Consider the following 17,035-nt stretch of genomic DNA (forward strand, 5'->3'; position numbering starts at 1 on the left):
GAGAGCACAGAGGGAGACTGAGAGGGAGAAGCGGACTCCCGCTAAGCAGAGAGCCCGATGTGAGACTCAATCCCAGGACCCTGAGATCATGACCTGAGCCGAAGGCAGACGCGTAACTGAACTGAGCCACCCAGACGCCCCCAAAAGTAGATGTTAACTTGAGATTTTGTCTTTAGAGTTTTGGATCTCATTGACATTTTCATTATCCATTATCAAAGCTCCTAACGTAAATGCTGTTAGAGGAAAAGGTCCTGTCTCAGTTTAAAAGTACCTGCCTGGGATCCATGGCCAGAACTTAAAGTGGATTGCAACCGTTAGCTCTGTGGGATTCAAAAAGTTGTTTGTTCTGTTCTCTCCCCTTTATTGACTTAAAAAAAATTTTTTTTTTTTTTGTATATCGCCAAGTAGTGTTTGACAAAGGAGCAAAGACAACTCAATGGAGAAAACATAGGTTTTTCAACAAATGGTGTTGGAACGACTGGATATCCACATGTTAAAAAAAAAAAAAATCTAGAGAGAGTCTTCTCGCAAAAATTAACTCAAAATGGATCATAAACTTAATATAAAACGCAAAACTGAAATTTCCAGAAGATAGCAAACAATAAAATGTAGGGGACCTTGGGCAGTGACTTTTTAGATAGAATACCAAAAGCATGACCCATTAAAGAAAAACGTGACAAGCTAGACTTCATTGAAATTAAAATCTGGGGCGCCTGGGTGGCTCAGATGGTTAAGCGTCTGCCTTCAGCTCAGGTCATGATCTCAGGGTCCTGGGATCGAGTCCCACATCGGGTTCCCTGCTCAGTGCAGAGCCTGCTTCTCCCTCTCCCTCTGCCACTCCCTCTGCTTGTGCTCTTCTGTCTGTCTCTCTGTCAAATAAATAAATAAAATCTTAAAAAAAAAAAAGAAATTAAAATCTGCTCTGGGAAAGATACTGTTAAGAAAATGAAAGGCAGGGCGCCTGGGTGGCTCAGTTGGTTAAGCGACTGCCTTCGGCTCAGGTCATGATCCTGGAATCCAAGGATTGAGTCCCGCATCAGGCTCCCTGCTCAGCGGGGAGCCTGCTTCTCCCTCTGACCCTCCCCCTTCTCATGCTCTCTCTCTCTCTCTCATTCTCTCTCTCAAATAAATAAATAAAATCCTTAAAAAAAAAAAAAAAAAATGAAAGGCAAGCCTATTGACTGGGAGAAAATACTTGTAGAGCTCCTATCTGATAAAGGGCTTGTATTTATTTATTTATTTACACTTATTTATTTATTTATTTATTTATTTATTTATTTATTTATTTATTTATTTTTTAAAGATTTTATTTATTTCCTTGACAGAGAGAGAGACAGCGAGAGAGGGAACACAAGCAGGGGGAGTGGGAGAGGGAGAAGCAGGCTTCCCGCCGAGCAGGGAGCCCGATGCGAGGCTCGATCACAGGACCCTGGGATCATGACCTGAGCCGAAGGCAGACGCTTAACGACTGAGCCACCCAGGCGCCCCTGAAGGGCTTGTATTTAAAACATACCATGAATTCTTAAAACACATTCATAAGAAAAAAAATCCAATTTAAGAATCAGCAAAATGCCTGACACGTCATCAGAGAATATCTATAGATCACACGGAAAGATGCGCAACATCAGTCATAGGGGATGGAAGTAGAACGATGAGATCCCATTGCATACCTGTATCACGGTGGCCTGAGTCCAACAATACACTTGAGAACATTCACATTGGCTTTTTATGAACTTCACTCAGAGAAGGGCTGGCTAAGTCTTAGACTCTGGCGCCTTGTGCCTTGATAAGAAAAAGAATCAGTAAAGACATTTACCTTTTGTTTTTTTAAGTCCATTTAATTCTGTTTCTTGCCCAATGGCCTAAGATGATTAGGACGAAGTGCAGTTTTTCTTGACTTGTGTTACTTAATCTCCAAGATCAGGATTTTTATTTTATCTACCCACCCCCCCACCTCCCACCCCCTGGCCAATAGGAGACTTCCTGTGATCAGAGTGAAGGCTCTTGTTCTTCTGAAGAAGAAGAGTGGAGGAGTGATCGAAGAAGTGAGAGTGACAGCGAGAGTTCGAGGTACCTGCTTTTCCTTGTTCCATCTTTTCAGCAGTTTAGTCATAGGCTTGGATGCAGTGGGACTCGGGTGGCATTCAAGATGTGAGAGCTCACGTCTGTGGGACAACTGACTGTTGAGTACATTTAAAAGCAGGAGAAAACCAGATTAACAGCTAGTTCTATAGAAAATATTTTGGGTATTTTTGACAGTAAACATTTGAGCCAGCAGGACGTAGGGTGTGTGTACTCAAAATATCAGTCTAGTCTTGGGCTGCATTTATAAAGAGTAGTATCCAAAGTATATGTGGTAAGACCATCGTTCTCTTTATTATTAGTTAATGCATGTGTTGACCTTTTGCTTAGTTTTGGTATCCAAATTTCATGGGTTGACCAAGATGTTAATATCTATTCCTCCTCTTGGTAAATAAATGTCAACTTCACCTTTGGCAGATGCTCAAGCCAGAAACCTGGACCTCTTTCTCTTTTCACAAACATATCCATCACCACATCTAGGAAGGTGCCCCTTCCAAATACGACTCAAAGTATCTTCTGTTTCCATTGGTCCTGTGCTTGTCTGAACCACCATACTGTACTCCCTGTATCCTTTCTTGACTTCTTTTATTCCATTATGATTAGGAGCTGGAGTGATTTTTAGAACACCTTTTTTTTTTTTAAATAAATTCCTTTTTAATTATGAAACCGACATAATAAAATTTACTCTCTTAACCAGTGTTAACTGTATATTTCAGTAGTGTTAAGTACATTCATATTGTCTTGCACCCAGTCTCCGGAGCTTGATGCAAAACTGAAACTGTATACTCATTAAACAGTGATTCTCCACTTCACACCCCCATCCCCTGGCAACCACTGTTCTGCTTTCTCTATATATAATTATTGTCTTTTAATTCAACTTTTCTTGAGTTTTATTATACAAAGCAGGTGCTCTTAAAATTTTTCTAAATAGCTCTTTTTATAATAGACAGCTCTTGGAAATGTGTTAGTGTGAGTGTGTTTTATTGAGCCTGAGAGGTATGTGGTTGGCCAGTGATGGCCCAGTAGAGCCCTTTGTCATCCTTTTCTGTATTTGCTGAAGCTAGTAGTGGGCAGGGGCCTCGTTTTCTGGATCTAGTTTTCTGTTTGACTCTGCTTCTGCTCTGGGGTGGGCTAGGACCAGTTCCTCTCGTGGACCTTCTGTCGTATCAGGGAAAGGTCCCCCTCTTGGCAAGAAGCTCTGACCACTTACAGCTTTCTATTTGTTGTGGCTTTGTTTTCCTTGGGCTTCTCAGTCTGTTCACAGATGGTTTTTCATTCTGGTTAAAATTTCTAGTCTATTCCTGAGCCACCTCTCACTCGGGGTGGGTAGGGGGGGCCTACTCTTAATGGCTCTGTGTGATCTCTTCTGTTTTCATAACTACACTCCATCTTCTGAAAGGGGAATCGTTGGTTGGCTCTAAATGTTGCCTTCCACGAGGTCTCCTCTGTATTATACTTTTAAAAGAGTTCCTCAGGCTTACATCCTTTCCCTCATTTCCAGTGAAGGTTTCTCTCTTATAATCTCTGGTCATTTCAGTATTCGCTGATGGTGAAGGCAGATTGTTCAAGTTAAATCTTCCCAGGATCCTTCCTTCCTTCCCTCTTCATCTCTTCTCTTAATGTTAGGTGACTGATTTGCTCTCAGGGCTTAGATTCTGGTTCCCTGCAACTTACGCTGTTTTCCTTTGCCAGTGACTCGTCATCTCGATATTCTGATTGGACCGCTGACGCAGGCATCAACCTGCAGCCACCTCTACGGACGTCATCACGTCGGCGAGTTACCCGTTTCTGCAGTAGTTCAGAGGATGAAATGTCTACTGAGAATTTATCTCCTCCAAAAAGGAGACGAAAGAGAAAGAAAGACAATAAGCCTAAAAAAGAGGTAAAAGAGGTATATCTTTAAAAACATTTATTTACACTTTTTATAGAGGTGTTTCTGTCCATATTTAGAAATTAAAAATCTTTGGGAAATTGGAGCTTTTACATTCTTTTGGCACTATTAAGACATCAAGACTCAGATATAAAATGGAATTTATATTTGGAAAAGCTGCTCTTATTATGAAGGCTTCTCTGTCGAATCTGCCGCAAATTGGCCTTGGCACCGACTCCTTCCCCAGTTTGACACTTAAAGGGGGAGCCCTGTTTCGCTCAGAATCCCACCATAACTCTTTATTTTCTCCCGTTAATTTCAACACCAGAAATGTGCTTCAGGGCATTTTAAGACACTTTCTTCTTATTTCATCTGCTATTGCCATGTTTCCCAGATGCATCTGATATGTTCTCTTTCATTTGGCATGTTCACACACTCCTCCTAACTGTGCCTACTCCTTATATGCACAGTGCTTGTGTCGTGCAGGTGGTGGCCATTATTTAGGGATGCCACGTCCTTGTACTCGTTCTCTATTGCTGTGTAACAGATGACCCTGAAATTTAGCTCCCTAAAACAACAAACATATACTCATGTTTTGATGAATTGGGAATTTGAGGGCTGATTAGCTAGGTGATTTTTGGCTCACAAGGTTGCAATTATCACATTGGCTGGAGTTGGCAGCTGTCTAAAGGTTTGACTGAAGCTGGCTGATCTTCTTTGAAGCGTATTCATTGGGCAATTGGCTGGTGGACTCAGTTGCTAACCACATGGGCCCCTCCATAGTGCTGCTTGAGCATCTGCAGGACATGGTGGCTGATTTTCCCTAGAGCAAGTGATCGTGAGGTGTAAGCAGGGGGTGAACCCTAATGCTTGTGACAGCCTAGTCTTCGAAGCCTCTCGTTACTTCTGTTTTATCTTCTCTTTGTTAGAAGCACTTCCAGCCCACCCTCCAGTGGAGATGTGGCTGCACCTCTTGAAGAGGAGAGGAGGAGAATCAAAGTTTGGTCATGTTTTAAAATCACCAGTTTTAAAACCTCAAATCAATGAGAGGAGACTCTGTGATGATTAGTTCATGGTGAAATTCAGAAGGGTGTGTCTGTAGAGAGGCTGTCTGTTGAAGAGGATTTAGGTTGGAAATTAGGCCCCTTCTCTGTAGGATGTAAAGTGTTAGGAAGAATCTATGAGAAATTCAGGAGATGCTAGAAAAGTCCTAGGTAAATCTACAATGCTTTCACAAGTGATATGTTCCTGTGTATGTTAAGGAACCAAATATGTATGCTATTTAAAAACTAATTATATAGCAGCAATGTCCACAGTAGCCAAACTGTGGAAAGAGCCAAGATGTCCATCGACAGATGAATGGATAAAGAAGATATGGTATATATATACAATGGAATATTATGCAGCCATCAAAAGGAATGAGCTCTTGCCATTTGCAACGACGTGGATGGAGCTGGAGGGTGTTATGCTGAGCGAAATAAGTCAATCAGAGAAAGACATGTATCATATGACCTCACTGATATGAGGAATTCTTAATCTCAGGAAACAAACTGAGGGTTGCTGGAGTGGTGGGGGGTGGGAGGGATGGGGTGGCTGGGTGATAGACATTGGGGAGGGTATGTGCTATGGTGAGCGCTGTGAATTGTGCAAGACTGTTGAATCACAGATCTGTACCTCTGAAACAAAGAATACATTATATGTTAAAAAAAAAAAAGATAGTAGGAAGGGAAAAATGAAGGGGGGGAATCGGAGGGGGAGATGAACCATGAGAGACTATGGACTCTGAGAAACAAACGGAGGGTTCTAGAGGGGAGGGGGTTGGGGGGTTAGGTTAGCCTGGTGATGGGTATTAAAGAGGGCACGTATTGAATGGAGCACTGGATGTTATATGTAAACAATGAATCATGGCACACTACATCAAAAACTAATGGTGTATGGTGATTAACATAATAAAATTCAAAACAACAACAACAACAAAAACTAATCATTAGGTGACATGCCCATAAATAGTCATTCTCAGTGGTGAAGTTTCTTTTGTTTTTCAGTTAAACAGTGTATGCATGCCCTTTCTATTGAACTAAACTTGTTCTCTTCCCCTTGGCAGAACTTGCGAAGGATGACTCCGGTGGAGCTTGCAAATATGGAACATTTATATGAATTTCATCCTCCAGTTTGGATAACTGACACCACACTTCGAAAGTCTCCTTTTGTTCCTCAAATGGGTGATGAGGTGAGAGTAATAAAATTTAAGAACGTGAATATGGACCATAAGAAAATATTTTACTGTTAGGTTTTAATGTAAATATATGCTTTTTTCAGGTAATATATTTTCGACAGGGTCATGAAGCTTATATTGAGGCTGTCAGAAGAAATAAAATATATGAACTGAACCCTAACAAGGAGCCATGGAGAAAAATGGATCTCAGGGTAAGATGATATTTTTAAATCATTAAACATTTAGCACATGTATAGTTAAATATTTATAAATCCATTAAAAATAAACCTACTGGAGGCATATTTCATTACTATCTTTCCATTGATTTCCTACTTATAAACATTTCTGTTGTCACTTGTAAGCCTTAAGATCCAGTAGGAAGACATGTTTGTCAGTGGGCGGTCTTTGTGTATTGCTGACTGGTGTATAAAATTGTAAGTGTGTTAGAGTCTTTCAGGAAGGCATCTTGGCAGTATATATCATTAATCTTAAAATGTGTATAAGATACATATTCAAAAGAAGTACGGCTTTTCAAGAGAGGAAATACAAATTAAAAAGGGTTGGACCCCATGCATAAGAGACTAGATTGATGAAAACACTTGCATACCCCTGTACTTAACCAGTTTTATAAATTTTTTTTTTTTAAATAACATTTAAAGAAAGAAACTACCACATTTCAGCAAGTAGCAAAGGTTTTGGTTTGTTACCAGTTACTCACATTGGTGACAGGGTCCATGGAACAGCCCAGGCTTTCTGGAGGCTATTTTGACAATTGGAATTGAAACTGAAGAATATTTAGATGTTTTAATTCAGTGATTTTACTTCCAGTAATTTAGGATACAACTGGAAATGCATGTGAATTTATGAGTAAGGCAATTTCATATCACTGTTTATAAAAACAAAACATTAGAAAAAATCCAAATGTCCTGTGGTATTGAATGAATCAAATCATGGTACATTCACAGAATTGACTACTATGTAGAGCCCGCTGCTTAATTGAGGCTTTTAAAATATTTGTTGAATGAACAACTATTAAATTTTTATAATTCATTACTAAGAGGAAAAATGGGATGTGAAATGTTGTTTGTGGTTAAGATAAAAATTTACAGACATATATCTCAACCAAAATAAATACATCAAAAAGTCAATAGTGATTATACGTGGAATAGCACTACAGTTGACTTTTATTTTGTTCTTTATACTTTTATATGTTTTTGATACTTTGAGTAACTTAGAAGTGAAAACAGCTGTTAGCAAAGATAGCCGTTCTTAACTCCCCTTTAACTTAGTGGCTGTCCTTCTTGAACTGGCTTGAGTTATGTTCTGATTTATGTATGTCTGTCTCACTACTGAGTCTTCTGAGTACAGTTGATCCTCGTTATTCACAGATTCTATATTTGTGACTTTGCCTACTTGGTGTATGTTATTTGTAACCCAGAATCAATGCTCAGGATGCTTTCTGGTCATTTGCAAACATGCACAGAGTGGCAAAAAATTAGATTTGCGTGACCAGCATGTTTCCAGCTGAGATTGAGCAAGGTGGTGCCTTCTTATTTGAGCCCTCATCTCATAAATAAGGGTCCTTTTTGTAGTGTGTTGAATGCAACAGGAAAGGATGTTTACATTTTTATGCTTTTTGTTGGTGACTTGCTGTTTAAAATAGCCCCCAAGTGTAGTGCTTAAAGTATTCTACAGTGTTAGCACAAGAAAGTGATGACGTGCTTTATGGAGAAAGTATGTGCATTAGATAAACCTTGTTTAGACCTGAGTTATACTGCTTTGGGCTGTGAGTTCAGCACTAATGAACCAATATATTGGATGAGGTGTCTTTACACAGAAACACACAAAATAGGGTTCTGTATCTCTAGGAAGAGAACAAAGCTGGAAAGAAATTCAGATTGTTCACAGTAGTTGCTTTAGATATTGAGCTGGTTAGTGACTTATATGTTCCTTCTTAATACTTGTGGTATTTTTTTTTCCTTTTTTTAAAAAAATTTTTTATTGTTATGTTAATCACCATACATTACATCATTAGTTTTTGATGTAGTGTTCCATGATTCATTGTTTGTGCATAACACCCAGTGCTCTATGCAGAACGTGCCCTCTTTAATACCCATCACCAGGCTAACCCATCCCCCCACCCTCCCTCCCCTCTGGAACCCTCAGTTTGTTTTTCAGAGTCCGTCATCTCTCATGGATTGTCTCCCCCTCCGATTTCCCCCTCTTCATTCTTCCCCTCCTGCTATCTTCTTTTTTTTTTTTTAACGTATAATGTATTCTTTGTTTCAGAGGTACAGATCTGTGATTCAACAGTCTTGCACAATTCACAGTGCTCACCATAGCACATACCCCCCCCAATGTCTATCACCCAGCCACCCCATCCCTCCCACCCTCCACCACTCCAGCAACCCTCAGTTTGTTTCCTGAGATTAAGAATTCCTCATATCAGTGAGGTCATGTGATACATGTCTTTCTCTGATTGACTTATTTCGCTCAGCATAACACCCTCCAGTTCTATCCACATCGTTGCAAATGGCAAGAGCTCATTCCTTTTGATGGCTGCATAATATTCCATTGTATATATCACTTGTGGTATATTTTCTAAAGTGAGTATATTCCTTACATTAGAAACAGTATTAAATGTCTATCCTAAAAAAGATTTGTGAAGATTAACATTAGCAAAAATTATTGTAATTAATGTTAAATTGGAAGCTAAATTGTGAGTTGACTTACTGTGGCAATATGGAGAATTATAGTCTTGAGGAATTGTTCTGTTTTAAACCATTTTAAACACTTGCTCTTTTAAAAATATCTGTTAAAGGATCAAGAATTGGTCAAAATAGTTGGAATACGATATGAGGTTGGGCCCCCTACACTCTGTTGCCTCAAACTTGCATTTATAGATCCTGCAACTGGAAGATTAATGGACAAATCTTTCTCTATTAGGTATGTGTTACTATTTTTTTATGGAATTATTTAAATTTAGATTTTTTTCTCTTGCTGATGAGCGTGTCCTTTCCATAGCTGAAGGGGTAGAGCACTGTAGACAGCCTGTGAGTTAAGGTTCCTGGTAGATGGGAGCCCACTAGAAGTAAAGATCATGTGCTGTAGCAACAATTAGGCACTGGCATGTTTTATACCTTTCCCCATGCCACTTAAATGTGTGGAGAATTCTGGCCTGGAGGGGACATTTCTTCTGTCTTTATTTTTGAGAAAATGTTAGAATAAATAATTTGTTAGGCCTGTGTTGTCCATTATGGTAGCCCTTAGCCACTGTGGCTCTTGAGCACTTAGAATGTGGCGGATTTCAATTGATGTGATGTTAAGTGTACACACTAGATTTTGAAGACTTGATATGAAGAAAAAGATTAAAGTGTCTCATTATTTTGTGCTGATAACATTGTGAAACAGGATTTAGGGTATGTAAGGTTAAATAAAATACACTCTTAACATTAATTTTACTAGCTTCTTTTTCACTTTTTTTTTAATAAGCCTAGTTGAAAAATAAAAATTACAAGTGCAGCTCCTATCCTATTTCTTTTTGACATTTTTGCCCTAGGCTGTAACCTGCTACTCAGGGAGTTTAACAGTTTTTTATATTTTTGTTTAGGTATCATGATATGCCAGATGTTATTGACTTTCTTGTATTGCGTCAATTTTATGATGAAGCAAGACAGAGGAATTGGCAGTCTTGTAAGTCCATCCTTACTGAGTTTCATATGCCTTTAGAAGATGATCTCTCATTTTACTGGTTATAGTGCTGCTTATTATGGTGGATGCAGACATGTAAGTCGTGGGAAGATACAAGTGACTGGAGTATATTTTGCTTAGGGCTTGGTACTTACTTCTCCTTAATACCCTTTTTAGCCAAGCACCATTTCTTGTATTCTTACAGTAGCTGACGTTTTGAAGGGATTATTTCTTACTCATTGATTATATGCTAGAATTGACCTTTTATTTCCTTTCAGACTTCCTCGCACTGCCTTTTTTCTGTCTTTTTAGTGTGACTGGCATAATTCACAAAATTATTCTATGATATAAAACAATCAAAGGCGAAAAATAATGCAGATTTCACACTGATAATGTTCTGGTATCCCAGAATATTTTACTTTAATGTCGTTATCAACCCAGACTTAAATAGGTTGACTTGAGGAAACCATTCCTCTAAAAAATAAATTCATAGAACACTTACACTTTATAACCCTGAGACATCTGGCTGGACAAAAAAGTCAAATTACCTCAATGTACATGCTAGCTTGACTGTGGTTTTTGTGGTGACCATTTAGGGTGGGCTGGTGGGCTCCTTTGCTTGACTGTGTAGGTCATTAATCTCCATGGGACAAAATTGATGATTGTAACCAGGCCAGGTAATACTAGTTAGCAACTGTAGTATAGTACCCATTTCATAGGTGTGCATATATTACTTTCAGTTTGGAATGCTGTCTGGGGAGCTCATGTGTTGAGCTTGACTTGAATCACTTACGATCGTTCATTCTCCTTTTATCAGTTTTGGTCTCTTAGAAATACTAAGTTTTACCAGATCTCTTATTAGAAGTATTAAGTTTTACATCTTGTGTACACATTTGTAAATGATATTAAGACCTCATTAATTTTCCTAGTTTTTGTTGCCTTTTTCTACAGGTACTACAAATAGGTAAATTTTAGATAAATTCCCCGAGCCATCCCTATTTGAAACGAAAGATTGTCAGGGAATGTGGCCGCTCTTAGTAGACTGTTTTTAATGGTAATGTCCACTCAAGTAGTCAGCATTATTTTGGGACTAGAGGTAAAGGAAATTTTTCTTGAAGAAAAACATCTAGCCACACACAGAAACAACAAAAACCAAACTCGAGTCATCTGGAATGTGTGGGAGTTAACAAGTCCTATAGCCAGATTCTGAAGAACTTTCAGGTTTCCCATCCCAACTATTTATCCAGCCCCAACGATGTCTAAGTTGGAAGCTGTCCTTTTGTTCCACCAACATGTGCATCCAAAAATTGTTTTAAACTCCGTTCTCTTTAGCTCAGCTCTAGAGATGGATTCCCACTTGCCTCTTGCAATTTAGTTGGCTTTGTTTTATTTTTGTGGTTGAGAAATGGATCTTCTAATTAATTCAGTTTTGTTCCCCCATAAACTCTTACCTGTTCTCTTTAAGTTTGAGGAATACTATTAGAAGAAGTTTCTTGATTCTGATTTTCCTGTATTGAAAACTTTAATCAAGTTCTACCATACTATCTTTCCTCAAGTTTATCCTACTTGTATAGGCAAAAATAGGTTTTTTTTTTTTTTTTTTATGCTTAAGGAAAAGCCAGGTTTTACCTTCAGAAAAGTGATTTATTTATTTATGTATTTATTTTTAAAAAGACTTTATTTATTTGAGAGAGAGTGAATGAGAGCGCGAGAGGGAAGAGGGTCAGAGGGAGAAGCAAACTCCCCGCTGAGCAGGGAGCCCGATGCGGGACTCGATCCTGGGACTCCAGGATCATGACCTGAGCCGAAGGCAGTCGCTTAACCAACTGAGCCACCCAGGCGCCCCAAGTGATTTATTTTTTTAAAAATTTATTTAAGTGATCTCTATACCAAACATGGGGTTCTAACTCATGACCCTGAGATTAAGAGTTGCATGTTCCTCTGACTGAGCCAGCTAGGTGCACCCAGAAAAGTGATTTCTTAAGGCTCCTTTTAATTAAAAGTGTTATCTTACACCGAAAAAATACTTTTATTTAAACTGTGAAAGTATCTTCTAGTTTTAAATAAATGAGGAAAAATATTATAAAGTTAATTCTTGCTATCAAAGACTGGCTTTTTTATAACCATGAATTTATGTTAGGCATCTCAAAATGAAGCCACTGGACTTGTTATTACAATAATATCTATTACATAAATACTGTGGGTGATATTTATGTTAAATTAGGTTATTTACATTACATAATTGGTAAAAACCAGGGTATTATATCAAATTTTTACTATATGCCTTTAATTTAAAAAGTTAGAAGAACTTACCAAGATTTTTTTCTAAAGATGAAGTTCTGTTTTAGAATATTTATGTTAATGAAATATTATCAAAAGTAGAAATTTATTAGTGGCAGAGAGGTGGGTAGAGGGATGAGAGACTTAGGGGTTTCTGATGATTTTGGAAAATATGAAATATACATAAAAGTCATGTTTACATGTATTTTAAAATATATTAAGAACCTCAAACCAGGTGCCTGGGTGGCTCAGTCAGTTAAGCGGCTGCCATTGGCTCAGGTCATGATCTCAGGGTCCTGAGATTAAGTCCTGCATCAGGCTTCTTGCTCAGCGGGGAGCCTGCTTCTCCCTCTCCCTCTGCCTGCCACTTGCCCTGCTTGTGCTTGTGTGCTTACTCTCGTTCTCTTTCTCTCTCTCAAGTAAATAATTTAAAAAAACCCTCTGGGACACCTGGATGGCTCAGTCGATTAAGTGGGTGCCTTTGGCTCAGGTCATGGTCCTAGGATCTAGTCCCGCAACGGGCTCCCTGCTCATTGAGGAGTCTGCTTCTCCCTCTGCCTGCAGCTCCCCCTGCTTGTGCTTGCTCGCTCTCTCTGACAAATAAATAAAATCTTAAAAAAAAAAAAACAAAAAAACCTCAAAACAAGTAATGCGATAATTGTAATATTGCTATTTTTTTCAGTTTTATAGAATTCAGTGTAAGGATACTTTAGTTAATACTATTTGTGGGTATTTTATTACGTAAATATTCTCTTTCTTGGGAGTGAGATGTAGCATTAATTTTGATTGATACCATTTCCGTAAAACTTTCCTTGAAGAAAGAACTGTGAATCTACCAAGGATAGATAAGTGACTTTTTTTGGTTAGTGATTTTGAGAATGGTGGAAAGCATGGGAAGGAAAAGGTGGGGTTATTATAGCAGTCTGTGTTTCTTTTGTAATGTTTGTGAAATAGCTCACATACAGCGTGTTCCTCAGAAGCGTTCTTACAGAATACATTCAGAAAATGACCGAGGTTAGTTGGAGCACTCTCTACAGTTACTTGGGTTTGTAGAGGAGTCCTCATACCTACTTCCCTGCTTCTGTTACATCCTGCTGAGGTAAAGGAATATTTGGATGTTTAATTTTTTTTTTTTTTAAGAGAGGGAAGTGGGAGGGTCAAAAGGTGAGGGAGAGAGACTCCTAAGCAAGCTCCATGCCTGAACTGGGGCTCCATCTCATGACCCTGAGATCATGATCTGAGCTGAAACCAAGAGTCAGTTGCTCAACCGACTGAACCACCCAGGCTCCCCCGATTTTTTAAATAATCAATATGTACGTGTTTCCAAGGGTACATCTAGAACTGATTTTTATTGTGAAGTCTTAAGAATTAAAACACTTTTATGTGGCAATATTTATTTAGGAACAACTTTAGAATAATCATGGATTAAATTCTCATCATGCTTTTATATTTTGTTTTATTCTTTAGGAAATATTTCAGAGCTGTATGTATTTAATAAACTTATTAAGTATTTATTGATAGTACACATTGTTATAAAAGATTTTTGAGTTTTATTAAACCTTGTTCTTTGTTTCATGTTGTAAAATGTAATGGAACTTATTTTGGGGGTAGGTGTTTAGATCCACCAAACAACAGCATTTAGTCATAACTATTTTAGTCTGTTATACTGTTTGGTTATATGCCTTAAGGAAATTAAGTGTAACATTGTATCTTTTTACATTGACTTTATCACTGAAGATTGCTGGAAAGTGGGGAAGGGTGGCTAATTTTAAGATAAAGAAGTAATTTCTCTTATCTATATCACAGTACTTTATAAATTAAAAATGTTAATCTTGGCAAATTGGTGTCTCAGACTCGGTCATCTCTTACAGGTGACAGGTTCCGATCTATCATTGATGATGCTTGGTGGTTTGGGACAGTGCTAAGTCAAGAGCCATATCAGCCACAGTACCCTGATAGTCATTTCCAGTGCTACATCGTTAGGTCTGTATGCAGTTGAAAATTAATCCTCTATAAACATTCATTCATTGTGGTGGGTGGTTTTATGAAGAACTATTATGTTTCAGGTTAAAGACTATGATTTAGTCTGTCATTGAGTCCTATCAGTCTCCTCCATGCAGTATCTCCAGGACGCCCCTGTTGCTTCCCATTCGCCAGTACCCCCTTGGGGCAGGCTCTGCTTGCTTCCCTGGGACCATTTCTGTAGCCGCCTGGTATTTCCTCAGCGTAATACTGCAGGATCCTTATTCAGGAGCACACATTACATCATTTCCCTTGTTGATGGAAGTCTGTGCTGCTTTCCCATTGGCTGTGGAATAAAGTCACATTCTGAAGTGTGGCATTCAAGGCTCCATGGTGTCTTTGAGTTTTTTTTTCTTATACCTACCCTGTATAAAGCCACACAGGATTTCTGGCTTTGTCTTTGAACTGCCATACATTTTTATACTTTTTTCTCATAATATATCCTCCTTAAAAAATCTTACTGTTAATATTTAAACTTTTATTGCTGCAAAAAGGTTTTCACTTTTTCTGTCCTTTACTTTGGTAGTGGATACCTAGTTATTAGCCACAAGTCATTTTTATGAGAGGCTAACTGGACTTCTTGTTTTTTTAACAGGTGGGACAATACTGAAATTGAAAAACTTAGCCCATGGGACATGGAACCAATTCCTGATAATGGTATATAATTTTTAAATAATGGAAATATTTTACCTGTGTTTTCAGTTTGAGAAGTGTTTTCAAATTGTTATGGTAACTGTGAGCTTTACTAAAACTCCAGAGAATTAATGTGTGTCTGGCTCATTATTTCTTACCCTAGGCTTCCAGCTTTGTACTGACTGCATCTTAGTAGCCTCACTAGCCTTTCTCATATAATCCTGGCTAGTTATTTTGCAGAATTTCTCTCAGTTTGGGCTCTGCTGATATTTATTCATCGTTCGGGGTTCGCATTTTTGGTACTAGCGTTACAGAAATGATACCTGGTCCTCGGTGTATCCTGTCAGGAGGCACATGATCTCCATTTGTTCTCTTACTGAAGCTGTTAACCTTCATCCTGTGATTTAGGTGGTGTCTGCCAGGTTTCTCCACTGTAAAGCAGCTACTTTTTCCTTTGTAGTGTCTTATTTATGAGTTTTGACAACTTAAATATAGTGTATATTTGGTTGATTATTTTTCTTTTTGTTCTTTTTAATGTAATTCATAGTTGATCCACCTGAAGAATTAGGAGCTAGTATTTCTGTCACTTCAGATGAGCTAGAGAAACTGCTCTACAAACCACAAGATGGTGAATGGGGTCAGAAATCGAGAGATGAAGAGTGTGAACGAATTATTAGTGGCATAGATCAACTTCTGAATCTTGGTAAGTTTTTTAGTGTGAAGTTTCATGTTCAAGTTTTCCTTTCCTCAAAAGTATTTTAAAATTGTAGCAAGCTGTGGTTGTGTTCTTCACTATAATTTGTTTGCTACTTTTTGGTTGGGCCTGCAGTGTTAAATGTAGCTCTATTTTTAAATCATTTGTAGAGGAATAATCTCTTAAAAGTAATGAACTTATTGATCAAGAGTTCTTCTCTCTGCCTCCACAGACATAGCTGCAGCTTTTGCAGGTCCAGTTGATCTGTGTACATATCCGAAGTACTGTACTGTGGTAGCTTATCCAACGGATCTGTACACAATTCGAATGAGACTCGTTAATCGCTTTTACAGGTCAGTAGAAACCTCCTTTACAAATAGTTTGAAAGGGTCTTTGGTCGTCCTGACCAGAGTGAACGGAAGTGGTGGTTGATGGTGACAGTGATGGAGTGGGAGCTGATTAGCATTACTTTCTGTTGCACTCTCTTCTTTCATGATGGTCATTTGTGGTCTTATGTGTAAGACACTGTTAGGTGTTTAGATGAGAAATACCGTGTTTCATTCCTCAATCTTTTATAGTCTCCTTTTCTTATGAATTATGTTAAGTAGTTAGATATTATATTTGTTTTTATTTGCATGTTAACATTCCTATTTAGCAGCTCGATTTAAAGATAAAATTTAACTTGGTTAAAGATTGGCCTTTGAAAGATTAATTCCCCAGAGTCATCAGCTTTTTATCTTTGGCTTCTAGAGCCCTGGTAACTGTAAAGTTTCTTACTCAGTGATTTTTTCCAAGTAATTTATGGTATTTTTTATAATTCATCTACTTCAAGAAATTACCTGTACAAAAAACTGGCTTCTTACATGGTTTGTGTAGCCAAACCTGGGAATGTGCATTTGTTCAGAAACCACTTTGCCAGGTTACTCTCTCAGGATTAATGGTATCTAATACATTTTCTTCATTGAGTAGCTTCATTTGTATTTCTAGACAAGGCGAAACGGAGGGTTGCTCTGTTGGTTTTCTGGATTAAGTGATCTGTTAAGATTTTTGGTTTTTAAATGTATTCTCTATGGTTTAGCTTCTGATATAATTGCTTATGACTGTGATCAGGTTGGTAGCATTAGAAGGTTATTATTCGTTGTAACTTTGGCACTTAGATTTAATAATATATGCTGGCTTAATTTTTTTTTTTTTTTTTTTACTTGGTTTCTGTCTTTTCATTTTCTATGTCCTAAATTGCCTACTTTTTATTTTGAAGGAGGCTATCTGCATTAGTTTGGGAAGTCAGATACATAGAACATAATGCCAGGACATTTAATGAACCCGAGAGTGTAATTGCAAGATCAGCTAAGAAGATAACTGACCAACTTTTAAAATTTATAAAGTAAGTTACCTCCTATTACAGATGTTGTGAAAAAGTGACTTTTCATATTGTACCTCTTGCAGCCAGCCAGTTTATAATTTTTGCTCTCTGAATTATACCTTTTTAATGTGCTACATTAAATGACATTTCTTTACATTACATATTGTGAACATAATTTCAGTAAAG

At 38.0% G+C, this 17,035-nt stretch overlaps 1 protein-coding gene across 3 annotated transcripts in view; it reads left to right on the forward strand.

The window, feature by feature from the left end:
- The window catches only part of BRWD1 (bromodomain and WD repeat domain containing 1), a 107,243-nt gene that overhangs the window by 67,141 nt on the left and 23,067 nt on the right, over positions 1-17,035 (forward strand). For 2 of the 3 annotated variants that reach the window (XM_064578781.1, XM_064578784.1), the window contains exons 22-32: positions 1,976-2,070; positions 3,775-3,973; positions 6,057-6,182; positions 6,272-6,379; positions 8,989-9,113; positions 9,778-9,860; positions 14,009-14,120; positions 14,755-14,816; positions 15,340-15,495; positions 15,719-15,839; positions 16,745-16,870. In XM_064578781.1, coding sequence (XP_064434851.1) covers positions 1,976-2,070; positions 3,775-3,973; positions 6,057-6,182; positions 6,272-6,379; positions 8,989-9,113; positions 9,778-9,860; positions 14,009-14,120; positions 14,755-14,816; positions 15,340-15,495; positions 15,719-15,839; positions 16,745-16,870 — 1,313 coding nt within the window. The remainder of the gene's footprint in view (positions 1-1,975; positions 2,071-3,774; positions 3,974-6,056; positions 6,183-6,271; positions 6,380-8,988; positions 9,114-9,777; positions 9,861-14,008; positions 14,121-14,754; positions 14,817-15,339; positions 15,496-15,718; positions 15,840-16,744; positions 16,871-17,035) is intronic. The other variant, XM_064578783.1, reaches the window with a different exon arrangement.

This window comes from Mirounga angustirostris, unplaced genomic scaffold, assembly GCF_029215605.1.
Source record: "Mirounga angustirostris isolate CCGP_5_RB_7025 unplaced genomic scaffold, mMirAng1.0.hap1 SCAF_1, whole genome shotgun sequence".
In the NCBI taxonomy this organism is placed as follows: domain Eukaryota; kingdom Metazoa; phylum Chordata; class Mammalia; order Carnivora; family Phocidae; genus Mirounga; species Mirounga angustirostris.